The sequence below is a fragment of the Apus apus genome, chromosome 16 (assembly GCF_020740795.1).
Source record: "Apus apus isolate bApuApu2 chromosome 16, bApuApu2.pri.cur, whole genome shotgun sequence".
Lineage (NCBI taxonomy): Eukaryota > Metazoa > Chordata > Aves > Apodiformes > Apodidae > Apus > Apus apus.
In genome coordinates, this window is record NC_067297.1 from 5,853,406 (window position 1) to 5,867,979 (window position 14,574).

General features: G+C 42.2%; 1 protein-coding gene across 1 annotated transcript in view; it reads left to right on the plus strand.

The window, feature by feature from the left end:
• PI4KA (phosphatidylinositol 4-kinase alpha) overlaps positions 1 to 7,150 on the plus strand; it is a 60,049-nt gene extending 52,899 nt beyond the window's left edge. The window contains exons 47-55 of the mRNA XM_051634404.1: positions 71 to 141; positions 499 to 608; positions 1,223 to 1,327; positions 1,789 to 1,914; positions 2,243 to 2,363; positions 3,061 to 3,220; positions 4,447 to 4,536; positions 5,372 to 5,455; positions 6,482 to 7,150. Coding sequence (XP_051490364.1) covers positions 71 to 141; positions 499 to 608; positions 1,223 to 1,327; positions 1,789 to 1,914; positions 2,243 to 2,363; positions 3,061 to 3,220; positions 4,447 to 4,536; positions 5,372 to 5,455; positions 6,482 to 6,533 — 919 coding nt within the window. The 3' untranslated portion in view covers positions 6,534 to 7,150. The remainder of the gene's footprint in view (positions 1 to 70; positions 142 to 498; positions 609 to 1,222; positions 1,328 to 1,788; positions 1,915 to 2,242; positions 2,364 to 3,060; positions 3,221 to 4,446; positions 4,537 to 5,371; positions 5,456 to 6,481) is intronic.
• Positions 7,151 to 14,574: the final 7,424 nt, after the last annotated feature.

The following is a 14,574-nucleotide window of genomic DNA, read 5'->3' on the forward strand; positions in this document are numbered from 1 at the left end:
GGTGTTTTTCTAGAAGTTGTTGTTGGGCTAACATGCACTCATAATCATCTTTATTTTTATTACAATTTAGTGCAGCAAAAGCACCATACCTGGCCAAATTTAAGGTGAAACGATGTGGAGTTAGTGAGCTTGAAAAAGAAGGTTAGTAACTGTGTCTTAATCATTGACACTACTGCTTAAGAGTCAGCAATTCCTTTAAAATTGCCTGCTTATAGTGAGCTGTACTGCTGCAGTCAGATTGTTTCCATGTTAAATTTTGAAATGAAACTGGATCAAAGGAAATGAGCAGAAAATTCTGAAAACTTAAATATTTTTTTTTCAAATTTTTTTTTTTTAAGTCACATCTGTGGGACTGTGCCATTCACCTTGCAAAGCAGAAATATCTGTAGTGCACCTGCAGTGAAATTTGTTGTGGGTTTGAGTGCAGAGAGGGCTTGTCATGACAAAGTTACTAATTAAAAGTCCCTGTCTGGGTTTTGCTTTTTGCTCTTCTTGCAGGTCTGCGTTGTCGTTCTGATTCCATAGATGAAAGTGCAGAAGAAGGGGTGGACAGTAAGAAAATCTGTTGGCAGGCAGCTATCTTCAAAGTGGGCGATGACTGCAGACAGGTACAAAGCTATCAGGCTCGGAGTTAAAGAAGACAGATTTGTAGGTGACAATATGTAAGAAGAAAGTAACTTTAGTATAGAAATATTTTCCTTTGGAATTTTGAGAAACGCCGTTAGTTACAGACTGCGAGAGAGAACTGGGTTGTACCACTAGAGAAGTGCTGGTTTGGAAACAAAGGCCATTCTTTCAAGACAGTTGACCATAACTTAAAATTCTTTTTCAGAGCTTATTTTTCAACTGAACTATTTGGTAATATAGCAGTAGTTTGCAAGGTGGTATCTTGTGGGTTGAAGCTTGATTGTTTTTGATGAAGCAGGAATGCTTGCTGTTGTCCCTGGAGTTACTAGTAGCCCTCTTACCCAAGGGGGGTGGAAAAGTTTGTTTTTGATAGGTCAGCAGTTATATCTTCAGTGTTTTTTGCTACCCCCTTAGACAGCATTTATCTTTTCCCTTTTTGATTTCCCCCAGAGCCACAGTGCATGCACAAGCACACATCTGCAGACCTGCTGGGGTAACTTAATGTTCATTTCAGAGTTCTTCAGAGAATGTTTGCAATCTAATTTATGATCTGTAACCCCTGTAATGCTGGTGCTTTCTTTTTCTTGTATAACAGGACATGTTAGCTTTACAAATCATCGATCTCTTCAAGAATATATTTCAGCTGGTAGGCCTGGATCTCTTTGTGTTTCCATACAGAGTGGTGGCCACAGCTCCAGGGGTAAGTGGGCAATTAATTGTACTGCTGTAGAAAATAGCTCCTAATTAAAAAAACTTCCTCTTCCAGTGTGCAAGAAAATTCCATACTGCAAGGAAATACTGCCCACATCACTTATGCCAAGTATTTAGAGTATTAGCAACAAAAAGAGTCTTTCCTCTTCTGTTTCCTGCTTTTCTGAAGCTTTTGGCTCTGAAATTTTGCTGGCTGTGGTTATTTGTGCTTGTTTGATTTTGGGGACTACACTGTGCAAGTCAGTGGGAAGTCACAGAGCTTGTCTTATATTGCATGAAAATCCTAAAGAACTGGTTATACTTTTTTAACAAATAAACTAGAAACTCTGTATTCAGTGATCTGTAGGCTTCCCCACATTTCCCAGGGGACTTGTATGACTGCCAAGAGCCATGAACAAAGTATCTGTGGGGAGCATGGTTTACAGACCTGTTTCTCTTCTTCCCCTTCAGTGTGGTGTTATTGAATGCATTCCTGACTGCACATCCCGTGACCAGCTGGGCAGGCAGACAGACTTTGGGATGTATGATTACTTTACAAGGCAATATGGAGATGAGTCTACCCTTGCATTCCAGAAGGTAAAATATCAGTTGGCAAGCACAGCAAATTATCAACTGAGAAACATTCTAGCTATAAGAAATAGTGACAAATAATTGGATAATGACTACTAATGCTGTATCTGGTTTCTGATGCTGATAATCCATTTTTAGCTATGAGTGAGTTAGCTAAAGAAGTTATTGCAACTGTAGATGTATGGAGAATATCATTGAACATTGCTTCAAATTAATAATGAATGGAAAAGCAAGGAAAAAAAACCCACTTTGTTCAGCTGTATCTGCTCCTTGGATGGAGAGTTATTAAATTCCCTGGGTTGTTCTGATTTGTTTTAACTTCTTGTTTGTACAGGCTCGCTATAATTTCATCCGCAGTATGGCTGCCTATAGTCTCCTCTTGTTTCTGCTCCAGATTAAGGACAGGCATAATGGCAACATCATGCTGGACAAAAAGGGACACATCATTCATATCGGTCAGTCATATCCACACTCAGATCTCAGTAGTTACCTTTTCCTTCTGCTATATTGCTCACAGAAGAAAATATGCCCTTTCCCTATTGAGATCAATCAGTTTCACAGTTTGTAAATATAAATGGGATTTTTTCATGTTTGTTCAGTATTTTATGGGTGTTCATGTTGGCAGCTTCTGTGTAAATTTAGCTTTGCCAAGTTTTACCAGCTTCAGTAAAGAATATACATGGACTATGCATGTACTTATGCATGCATACTTATACATGTTTAAGATGTATAGTATGTACATGTCTGTATATACATGTATAAGTATATAAATATATGTGTACATATATAAGTAAATATACATATATGTAAGTATATAAATGTATATTTGGGTTCCTTTCATCACTGTATGAGAATTAAATCTGACAAGTACATTTATGCAGTTGTGTGAGGCTGTGACCTCTGCTTTAGCTTTCCTTTTCTGGAACTGCACAGGTGTTTCATCAAGGAGTTTTTATTTGATATCATTCTAATGTCATGGTGATGATTCTTTTGTTGGTGTTCTTACACTTCACCAAAGCTTTTTTCCAGTTGGAGTTTAAATGTTGGTAGAAAAAGTAGGTATTAATACATGAAACCTATTTATTTCTGTAAGCTTTGACAGGACAGAATTAACCAACAAAGTTTATGAGGCAGCTTATCTTCTGTGCACAGATTTTGGATTCATGTTTGAAAGCTCACCTGGTGGAAATCTGGGCTGGGAGCCTGACATTAAGCTGACTGATGAGATGGTGATGATAATGGGAGGAAAAATGGAGGCAACTCCATTCAAATGGTTTATGGAGATGTGTGTCAGAGGCTATTTGGCAGTCAGGTAAGGTGTTCTTAACTGCTCAAAAGTGGAAGTGATTGCATGCCTAAAACCAGATGAGAAGATAAATAATAGTAAACATTTGTTGGTGGGAGGTCTAAGCCTGTCAGACTGTGTCCTGGTATATCTTGCAAACTTTTAAACAACTTAATAGTCCTGCAATTTTATAGCCTGTGTGGAGTGTTTTCTGTTCTTATTTTGTATTTGAATTTTTTATATAATGTATTCAATTTATAAATGTGAAGTCAACACTTTTCTTTATGTTCAATTTATAAGTGTATTTTTACACACATTTCCTCACATGATGTAGTATGCTGTTAAAACTTTGCATTAAGAAATTACAGGAGAATCTAAATCTTTCTTATTTTCCCAAATAGGACAATCATATTACTCATCATTTCAGCTAGAGTTAATTAGGTAGAAGATATGAAAAAGTGCTAGTTTTCTAATGTAAAATATGCAGGGGTTTTGGAAGCTCAGCTCTTCAGCTGTGATTGCCAGCCAGTCACCATAAAGATTTGCAACTTTACCTTGTACCATACCAAGCACAGAGGGTTTGCTTTTACATGCAGGAGCACTAATAAATCTACATGAAGAGGATGTTGCACGTGGATGAGAGGAGGACAGTACAATAAGAATCATATGTAAGCTCATTCTATCATGAGTATGAAGTATTATCGATGTTATCTTACGTTATCAAAGTTTTTTTCAGCTAGTAGCCCCAAAAGGGGCTGTCTTGGAGTTAAGATCAGTTTGGTTCCTTGAGGGGAGCAGTCTGGAGGAAGTTTTATGTCAAGGCAAAAATTTCACCCAAGTAGGTAATAAATGTTCTGAGTAGGAGGAGAAGAAGAAGTGAAACTGGGCTGATGTAGCAAAGAATAGTCTGTTACTGTGGTATTGCTGGTTTTGCCTCTTGTACTAATTCACCTTTCAGATGCCAAAGAAATACTGTTTACTAAAGCATTGCTTTGTATAATTCTCCTTGAGACTGTTCATCTTGTAGCATTCTGAGTATCTGGTAAGTCCAGCATAAGGGAGTGAAATTGAATTGAAGTGACAGATTGCAAGCAATGGTGTCACTCCATGGCAAACGTGAGAGGATTACATGTGTTGATTTAATTACAGAAAAAGGTGTGATCCAGCTCGTTGAACCCCTCAGTTTGTCTGCTTTATCTCGTAAGGCTGCAGAAGTTTGAGTGCTGTAACCTTTTTGTCCTGTCTTTCTCTAGGCCTTACATGGATGCTGTGGTCTCACTGGTTACATTAATGCTGGACACAGGGCTACCCTGTTTCCGAGGGCAGACAATCAAGCTGTTGAAGTAAGTCAGCAGGTGTATAAACTGGAAAATGTTCTTCACAGAATGCATACTGCCACAACTTGGGCAGTGAGTATAAGAGTCATGCTACACAGATGGCTTAACATTGTGAAAATGGTAACTTTTGCTTATAGAACATCTCAGAAGGTAGGAATTCCGGAGGCCTTTTCATAGAATTAAGTTAAAGCTGTTCAGTGACTGTAGATTATCTTTAAGTTCATAGACCTAGCAAAATAATACTGTAAGGGAAAGATCTACTTTAATTGAGAGGTAATGTCTTACAGAGTCTAATGTCCTCTGAAATGGGGCTGGACTCAGAAGAACAGCATCTTAAAATCTGTTTACCAGATTAAGCAGTACTGAGTGGGACTATGTTGTAACATCCAACGGTTTAGGCAAATACGAATTATAATGTGTCACTTTGAACAGCCCTTCAGGTTTGTGCCTTCAGAGTCAGCAGAGTTAGCTTAGCATTTCGGGCATAAAACTTCCTTCAATTTCCTAAAGATAAGCACGGATTCATGAAGTATGATGGGCTTGAGCTCAAGGGTACTCCTAGGTATAAAGATACTTTATAAGTAGCAGCTGCCTAGGAAGAGGAATCTGCTGTTCCTAAAGTTACCACTAGACTGAAGAAAAGTTCACAGCCTCTCTCTCCAGTATTAGTCTAACAGCAAGTGCTTATTAAAACATTGTGTAATTTGAACAAGGTAGTCTCACAAGAAGTAGGTACTTGGAGCAAGTGAAATCAGCACCTGGGTGAGCTGACACATGTACATCATACTCAAAGGAAACCTCACTAATTCTACTCTTGCTTTTTGTGACTTTCTGCATACAGACACAGGTTCAGCCCCAACATGACTGAACGGGAGGCTGCAACTTTCATCATTAAGATCATCCAGAATTGTTTCCTCAGCAACAGGTTTGGCATCTATACATGTCTTCTACTTATGGCTAAAGGAAAGTCAGAAGCTTTGAAAAGAGTTAAAAAGTAGAGTTTTATCAGTCAGATGCCAACCATTTTTGCACTGTTGATACTTATATAATGCAGAATAGTAACTTTGCTTCTGAATATGCTTCATCCTCTCCTTTTTACATTGGAAAAGAAGGCTGAATCCCAGGCTGGTCAAATAATAAGGCTGGCTAGTCTAAAGAATAGAAGATTTTCTGTCAGAGTGAATCTTTGGCCCAAAAGTAAGGCATTTTGGCACCTATGTTAGAGCGTGGCCAACTGTACTGTTAGGCGTTTATGTCTGGTTGTGGTATCTTCTTTTATATAGGGTATTGTTAACTCTATGAATAAAGGGATAAATAGTACAGAATTGTATCAAATGGCAACAGGAATAGCATGTCTTCTGGTCAATAGTTAAGAGATACTGGTCTTGAAGCTTGTTCCCTTTTATTTTGTAAGGAGAAGGTTTCTTAAAAAACATTGTGCATGTCCATTGGTCTGAGTAAGAGACTTGTTTGTTCAGTTGCTCATCAGAGATGCTATTAATGCCGTTATTTCCCCTGCACTTTTATTTTCATTATTAGCATTCTCTTTTATTAAATCATCTTTATTTCCACATAATCCTGTTCCTGTGCAGCCGTGATGATCTTGCTTCATTCATTATGTATTTCCTTCTAAAACAAACTGCCAATGCAGTGTGAGGTGCTCCTGGCTTATCCATACACAGGATCCAAGCTTCTGTTGCTGTTGCCACACTGAGAAGCATGGAAATACTTTTTTTACCTATTCTAAACAAGTGCAGGATGTTTTGAGCTGTTCATAACAGTAACTGGGCCTTCACAATGCCTTCAAAGCCTGTAGGGCTAGTTCTGATTAGCAGCTAATTTCCTTCACCCATGTTTTGTTTCTGTGGGATCTTGATGTTTGTTTCTGTGACAATGGGTGCAGTGTTTTGTTAAACTTTTACTTACCTTTGACTTTGCTTTTCTTCTCTAGGAGTAGGACATATGACATGATCCAGTACTACCAGAATGACATCCCATACTGAGGGGCACTAGAGATTCACTGCCACAGGGAAACATCCAACCCCGTGCCCTCCAAAATTGTAATAAATAGGAGATGCTCAATCACCTCACTATCTTCCACCCTTTGTGTATGTGTGTACACATTTCCTGGACATTGCAACAATCAGTCTGATTCATTCCTTTCTCTTCACCAGGTTATATATATTTGTTTTTCCCTGGATTTTTGGAGTTGGGCTGCAATCACAATAAAAATTGTATTATGATTATGAATGTGTGAAAGAGGTAAAGCTTGTGGAGTTTGATAATTTTTCATGCAATGCAAGGATTTTATAATGCCTTTAAAAAGTAAAAAGAAGAACAAAAAGCAAAACCTTTCCTGCACAATCCCACAAAATAGCATGGAAGGGAAGCCTGTGGATTGAGTTGTTCTAATTTTACTTTATAAAAAGCCTGATAATCATCCAAGGTGGTGATGTGTATGTTGCTGTGTTCATACTTTGTACTGTATGTGGTTCCTGCTACCTGATCAGTATTTCATATGTACATGAAGAATGTATTTTTCCTTTTGTGTGTTTTAAGAAAGAGACTCTACTGAAGATATATTTAATCTATAAAATATAATAAAAGACTGTAGACTTGGTGTCTGTTGCAAATCTTTTCCCACACACTAAATAATTCTGCACAGTTGTGTACCATTCATTATACTGAGGCCTTTCTGCTGGAGAAATTGGTTTCTTCTTCAGCTTCTTATCCATCTTAAGTAACATTGTTTATTCATAAAAGTGATGTTTTGTGCAGGACGGGTTTACCGAGGAGCTGAAGTGTAAGACCGAGGCAGAACTTCCCCTGTACCACTGAGGGTGTAGCCCTGCCCTGGGCTGAGACACGCACATCTCTCCCTTTAGACAGGCTTGTCGTTCTAGAATGTGCTCTGGGAAACTGAGCCCTCTCCTTAGGACGCGGTTGGGTTGGTTTGTTTGGGTTATTTCCCTGGGGCTGTCCCGTCCGTGCCCTGTGCGCTCCGCAGCTGCGGCGGCGCGCGGCGTCTGGCCCGGCACGCGCCCTGCGCGGGCTCGAGCCCTGAGGAGGAGCCGCCCCTGAGGGGACCGAGCTCCGAGGAGATGTGCCTCGAGGGGGCTTTAGTTCAGAGAGACGCGCAGCCCCGAGGAGATGTCCCTCGAGGGGGCTTTAGTTCAGAGAGACGCGCAGCCCTGAGGAGGGCTCAGCGCTGAGGGGCGGCGGTGCAGCGAGCGAGACCCAGCCCTGAGGAGAAACTCAGGGCGCTCGACCCTGGGGAGAAGCTGCGCTTCGAGGGGGCTCAACCCGGAGGAACAGCCGGCCCGGAGAAGCTCAGCGCGGAGGTGTGAAGGGATGGCCGCCCCGCGGCGGGGCTGAGCCGTGAGGTGCGTTCGGCCCTGAGGCGGGGCTGGGCCTGAGGGCGCCTGGGCCTGAGGGGGCGGGTGGTTCTTGCGCGGTGCGCAGCTTATAAACTGGCGGTCAGAGGAGGGTTCTGGTCTCTCAGAGGTGGCTGTGGCTGCGGGGGGATGGACATAGGGCTATAAGTGCCCAGCTCGGGCTCCTGGCGAGACCTGGGCTGCGGCAGCAGGATGTGCCTTGCAGGTGCGAGCGTAGGGAAGTCTGGGTGTGAGGGGACGTGGATGCCTGCTCTGCTGGGCCAGTAGCGTGACTTGCACCCACATCTTCCTCTTGGTAGTGTGCCCTTTTGAGCACCTTTGAGTCAGTACTTGAATCTGCCTGGGTGAGTTTCAGATTTGCTGAGGAAATCCTACTGCATCAAACCAGGCCCAGAGCAGCTGGAGCTGCCTGGGGGGCAGCCAGCCCGAAGCCAGGCTGCTCAAGGAGGTCCCTGCCAGAGAAGGCAGCTGAGGTGGTTGGTGGCAGGGAGATGTGCTGCTGTGCTTGTAGCTCAGGGAGGCAGGGGCAGGAGGGGGGACAGCTGGGGCATCATGCTTAGGCTCTGCCTGTGAGATGGAGAGCCAGGCCTTTTCCCAGTGTGGAGGGCTGCAGCCTCTTTGTTTCATTAAAAAACGGCTCGGGCTTTTCCCACAGTTCTTAAAATGGGTCTTGTACCAATGTCAGTTGTCTGTGTGGTGGCTGGCTCACAACATGGTGGAATCCCCTTTTCTTGTCAGCAAAATGGGGAGGTGCTACTGGTTTTCTAGAAAACGTTTGAAGTAGGAGGTTAACTGGGGAGAAGTGGTGTGCAAGAACTGCTTTATTTATTTATTTCAGCTTTATTATACAGGCAACTAGGACATGGAATAATTTTTGTGCTCTGTGGATAGTTGTGCCTATTTAGGCTCCATAGGAAAAGGAGATGATTGACACTGCAAATGTGATATACTAAACACCTGTCCTGTAAATGGGGAGCAGGTGAAGTGATGAGATGTCAAGGCTTCTTCTCAGGGGAGGTGGTGAGGACTTCTAGTATTTTGCTAGTTCAAGTTAAGGCTTATACAGAAGTATTTTCTTTTTCTGCCCCTCAAAATAAGTGCACAGTGTAAAATGAAAAAACAAATTACTGTCTGAAGCAGCCTTATGATGAGAAGATCAATTAAGAGCTAGTATAAATTGAGATGACATGAGAAGTTACTCTCTTGAATGAGTACAGGATAAATGTATGCTAATAGGTGTAAACTTCCTACCAAAAACTTGTAGTAGTAGTATTAGAAGTATCTGGAGCTAGAAGTAACTGTCAGCTGGTGAATAATAGTATAAGGAATAATAAATGAAGCTCTGATAATGCTGGACTTCAGAAGGTCACTCTCAGCTGCAAATCTCAACCCACATAGTTGAGGAGACAATTGGATATAGAGGTCAGCTGAAGTTACCACAACAGCAAGTTGGTTTGAAGCATGCTCTTAAAAACTGTAAGATGACTGCATTTGGCATCTCGTGGTTTTACCTTTTTTTTTTTTCTGCTATGAAGCTTGTAGAAATATTCTGAGTGTGTTAAAACTCCATGTTAGTAAGAAAGACAAGCTCTTGTGACTTCTTTTCTCACTGTGGTTTCTGGTGACAGTGTGTGCCAAATGTCTCCTGCTGCAATCTGCAGATTTCATTTTTACGAGTTGGCTGCACCTCCTTTCTCTCCCCTCAGGGTTCCTGCCAGTAGCACAGAGGTGGGAGAAAACTCCTCAATAATTGATGACTGAGCATACAATGAGATAGGGGGGATTGGGTAGTTCACATTTAGTCATGCAAGACTATTCTAAAGCTGATGCTTCCTAAATGGAATGTGTTCTGTTTCTTCCTCCAGGGAATCTGAGGAGGTGAGAACACTGAGTTGGTCCAGTATTTTGCAAGCACTTTGAAGATACTGGATCAGTGCAGTTGAAGATGGTGTAGACTTCACCATCATCCTACCACCAGGGAAGGATAAGCCCCTTACCCAAGGAGGATGGCAGGACTTTCAGAAGTTCCTCAGGTAATTAAGAGCCTATAGGAAGGTATTCTGAAGCTTTTTGTCCCTGAACTTTTTGCCAGAATATGTCCTAATGACTCTGCAGCCCTGGGAGAAAAGAGGCATCAAAGAGAGGGCTAAAAAATGATCTTAAAATAAATAAATTAAAAATGTTCTAGGCAAAGATACTCCCATGGTTTATCCACTCCCAGAAATGCCAAGTCACAGTGAGAGAGACTTCCCTGGCTGTCCCCACTGCAGTTCTTTCCATGTTGGCCTTGCATATAAAGAGCCCTTATGAAAGGAGAAAAAATTTATAGTGATTCATTTACATCTGATGGACCCAGGGTTCAGTGCTAGTGGTAACTTGATCAGCACTATTCAAATGCTAATCTTGTTATGTGTGTTAGAGACTGCAGCGCAGCAACCCCACCTCCGTTAGCCTAACGCACCTGTGTGATGTTCTGGCTGGTGGGCAGGGTCGCGGTGCCCCCTGCAGACACCCAGCACATGCTGCCTGGCATCAGGGTTGAAACGGGCAGAGAATGGGGACGTAGTGGAGAAGCCAGTGAAATGAGCAAGCATATGAAGAAGAGATAGAGTCCTCTTTGGAAAATGCTGGAGAAGGGAGGAAGGGATTGTGGCCAACAAAACAGTTTAGATTAGACTTTTTTTTTTAATCTTTTCATCATAAATGAGTCCATCCTTTCCTTTTGCTTATGCATGAATGCTGTGGAAAAAAAAAAAAAAAGTAATAAAAATAATTTGACCTGTAGGTAGATACAGCCTAGAAGCGTGATTAGTAGTTGTTTGACTTTATGAAAATACTGTATGTGTGCTTTTTGATGTTAAGATATGGCATTTGTGCTTGTGCAACAAGGGCTAAAATCTGCTGAGCAGCAAGCAGCACACTCAAAGACTGCGTGCACAGGGGTTATTTACAGATACAGGATTTCTGACAGAACCTTGTTACTGAAAGCACCTTGGAATAATGTTTGGAGATTCTCCTGCAGCTTCCGGGCCTGGTGTGGAGGAGGCCGACCCCTGGCTGTTACCCTACAGTATGTTAGTGGTGTGTTGGTTTGTTTGAGGGTTTTTGTGCTTCTGTAAGGATTCTGCTATTGTTACAATCCTGAGGAAGCAAGATTTGTAAGGTGACATAGTTGTATTCATTAGATAAGCTACTTAGCAGGCAAAAGCAGATGAGCTGCATAAGCTGCTTTATTATATAGCACAACCTCCCCAAAAGGACTGCTTTTCTCATGGGCCATTGCACCTGCAGCAGCTCTGTTACTAGACCTTTGTAGTTCTATGTGATGCCTTTCTTTTTATTTCTGGTGCAACTGCAGTTGCTTAATAGCAGTGATAGTGTTTCTCTGAGTCTTGTTAGTCTAATGTGTCCCTCTCCAGGGTCAATGCTGCCAGAGTTAGCATCAGTGCTTACTGTAGCAGCAAGAAACTGTGAACATGCATGTGTAAAGGTTCATGAATGGTTCTGCCGCCTGCTTGGGGAGAGCAGAGCCAATGATACCATGACATAGATAAGCAATCACAGTAATTACACAGGTGGACAACAATGGCTGGCAATTTCACTGAAGGAAAATTTACCTACCTGACTTCATCCAGGGAAGCTTGGCAGCCAAAAGGGGAAGGGAATTGTTGTGAGCTTGGGCGTAAGCACCCACACAAAGACTGTGTTACACACCTTGACACCGCCTTCCCCCCTGCCCTTTGGGAATTAAAAACTCCTCATTGACAACAGATACAGAGCTGGGAATGTGTCCTTGTCTCAGCTTTGGAGTGACTAAACTGGCAAAACAGATAATGCTTTGCTGTGGGAGGGGGAAAAAATGTCTGAATTGTAGCAAATCTAGGACACAGTCACAGCTGCATGTATTGATTAGGAGTGAACATGAGGGTTGGTAACCTTGATCCTCATGTATAAGGGATGATTTGTGGAATTCCATACTTGTAGAGGTGTAAGAATGATACCTCATGGAGAGGAGTATGCCTCTTGATAACAAAAAAAAAGAGATGAAGTAATGTATTGCTATCATGTAGTTCTCTTCCCCAGTGCAAGACTTGGTGAGTTATATTTTGACTGCTGCATCCAAGCTTTTTTAAGATGCTTGCTGTTAGCTTACAGTTGCAGACTGTGTGTACATCTTTGTGTGTACATCTTTGTGTGTACATCTTTGTGTGCACACATGGAAACCATTTCCTTGGTGAACTTGGCATTGCTCTTTGCAGCACAGATCTAGCAGCTTTGCAGTACCTGACCTTATTGCACAGACGGTGCTGTACGTGTTGCGAAACTGTTTCTTGTGCAGGATGGTGCTGTGCCTATGTGGTAGCTGGTTGTACATGAGAGAGTGATCTAATAATGCTACTTCTGGGTGTTGTGCTTAGAAAGAACTTTATTGATCTAGGTAAGTAACATATTGCAGGAACACAATTTCAAGCCTGTTGCCTTTAGACCTCTCGTAATTAGAGCCAGATTCTCAGGTCTCAGTGCTAGCATGGGACCTCTCAGCTGCACGTGAGGCTGCGTGGTGCTGACTGCTGTCTGTCCTTAACCAACATCCCTCTGATTTCCTCAGCCGCGTTAACTGCAGCCTCGCAGCTCTGTGGGCTGAGCGGCAGAGGGCACTACGAAACAAGCCATGGTGGTGGGACACATGGACCGAGCAATTGGTGAGAAACAAATATGCCTTTCCTGTAAGGCCAGCAAGTCGGGCAGGGAAAACCTTGCCGTGACCTTTAGTTGTGACATATGTCACAGCAGGCACTGAATAGTGGAGCTAGCGAGTACCTGAATATCAGATATGAAATTGCTCAAGAGCCTGGCAGTTTGTATTCCAGCATATTCTGCCGAGGAGGTTTTTGACCTTCCAAGGGCATAAAGGAAATGTGTTTTGCAGACTCTGCATTGTTGTCTCGAGTGAAGCCTTTAAATATGTGAGTATCCTCTGGTATAGCAAGCATGCAGAAATCCATAGTGCATTTAGGAAAAAAACTGAGGTTTGTCATGGACAGTGGAGTAGTTCTTGTTATTATCACACTGTGTTGCATAAGCAGCAGCTGTATTCAGTTCCAGAGGTGCCTACATTTCTGTGGTTCTGTGCATGTATGGTTTTGGATAGCTGCTTTGGGGTGAAAGTTACTTTATATGCAGGTTCTGAGATAAATTGTCCATTTTAAGGTTTGTGAGTACTTAGTAAAAAATAAAGCTCCCCACATAACAATAGTTTAACATTCCCTCTTACCTTTGAGCACTTTGCCACTTCACCTTTGCAGTAATGTGAGTGAATTCTGTGAATTCTTTAAGCTTTACAGAATAAGCAGAACACAGGTGGTAGAATGGGGGAAGAAACCAGGTTCAAGAGAAGAAAACACTTTGAATTGTTGCAGCTATGCAGCTCATTGGTTATGAATAATTCCTGTGGTCACTGGGAGTTCAGGCAAGTAGTAGGTAATAGTCTTCCCTGTGTTGTCTGTGACAAAGGTGGGCTTGGGTGTTTGGAATCCTCTGCCATGAAGATGGCCCTCGTCTGTGCTGTTACTAGGCTTAAAAAGCAGTCCAGGACTGAGTCCCAACAGAAACCTGGGCTTTGAAAAGTATTCTGTCCCTTTCCCCACGTATAAACTGGGATTTGAATTTCAGTGTTTTCAACATCAAGCCTGGCATTTAGGCTGCAACCCCAGACAGTAAAGAAGGAAGCAAGTCCAGCTACAGCTGTGCTTGTGTCACAGATCAGAAATCAAATGGGGCAAACAAATATACAGTAATTTCAAACTCATTAGCTTGCAGACAGGATGACTAGATCCGAGGGAGGGATGAAGCTGTAGGTAAGAAGACAAACTTGCCAAGGAAACACCTGATCTGGATCTGTGATTAAACCTCAGAAAGACCTAGGGAACCTGAAAACCCTGTTGGTTTCTGGGACAGTGCTGAAATTAGTTGTTTTTCCCCCCCTGCCTCTCTGCTGACACTGTGATCCTTCTTCCAATTTGAAGAGTTTTCTTTCCTTTGAGATGTAGCTCTTATCAGCTTGTGGGACAACTGACTCAGTGTGCTGCCTGAGGCTATGGGAACAGAGCTGATGATAACTGTTTTTACCTATCAGCTGAGCCAGGAAAACCAACCATGTTTGTGTTGATGCTTTGTTTCAGCTGAAAGGTAAAATTCCTGAGTTTAAATCACATTGAAGGTTCCTAAAGGTTTAAGAGCAGGTACACCAGTTCCCAGCTTCACCAAGGAGCAGGAATGCATGTTGCCATAACCTTTTTACACAGGATGTATTGTGGGCCAAATCCCTTTAGAAATACTTTAAGTGAGATACAGGGAGCTTGATGTCTTGCAAAAGATGTGCTCTGAATCTGGGAGCTGCTTTGGCTGCTCAGTTCTTAGAGAACTTGAACCCAATAGGGTGTAACTTGGGAATCAAAAAAATCAGCTGCCACTTTTTGAGAACTGGGCACATCTGTGTGCCTGTGCAAGGGAACTCTCGAAGTACAAATTGAAATTTGAGTCCTTTTTCTTCTAATATCTATTCCTAGGATGTTTAAGTGTTAGTGGTTACAATATAAGTGACATTTCAGCAGATGCATTTTATGCTGAAAATGACTCTCAAATTTCA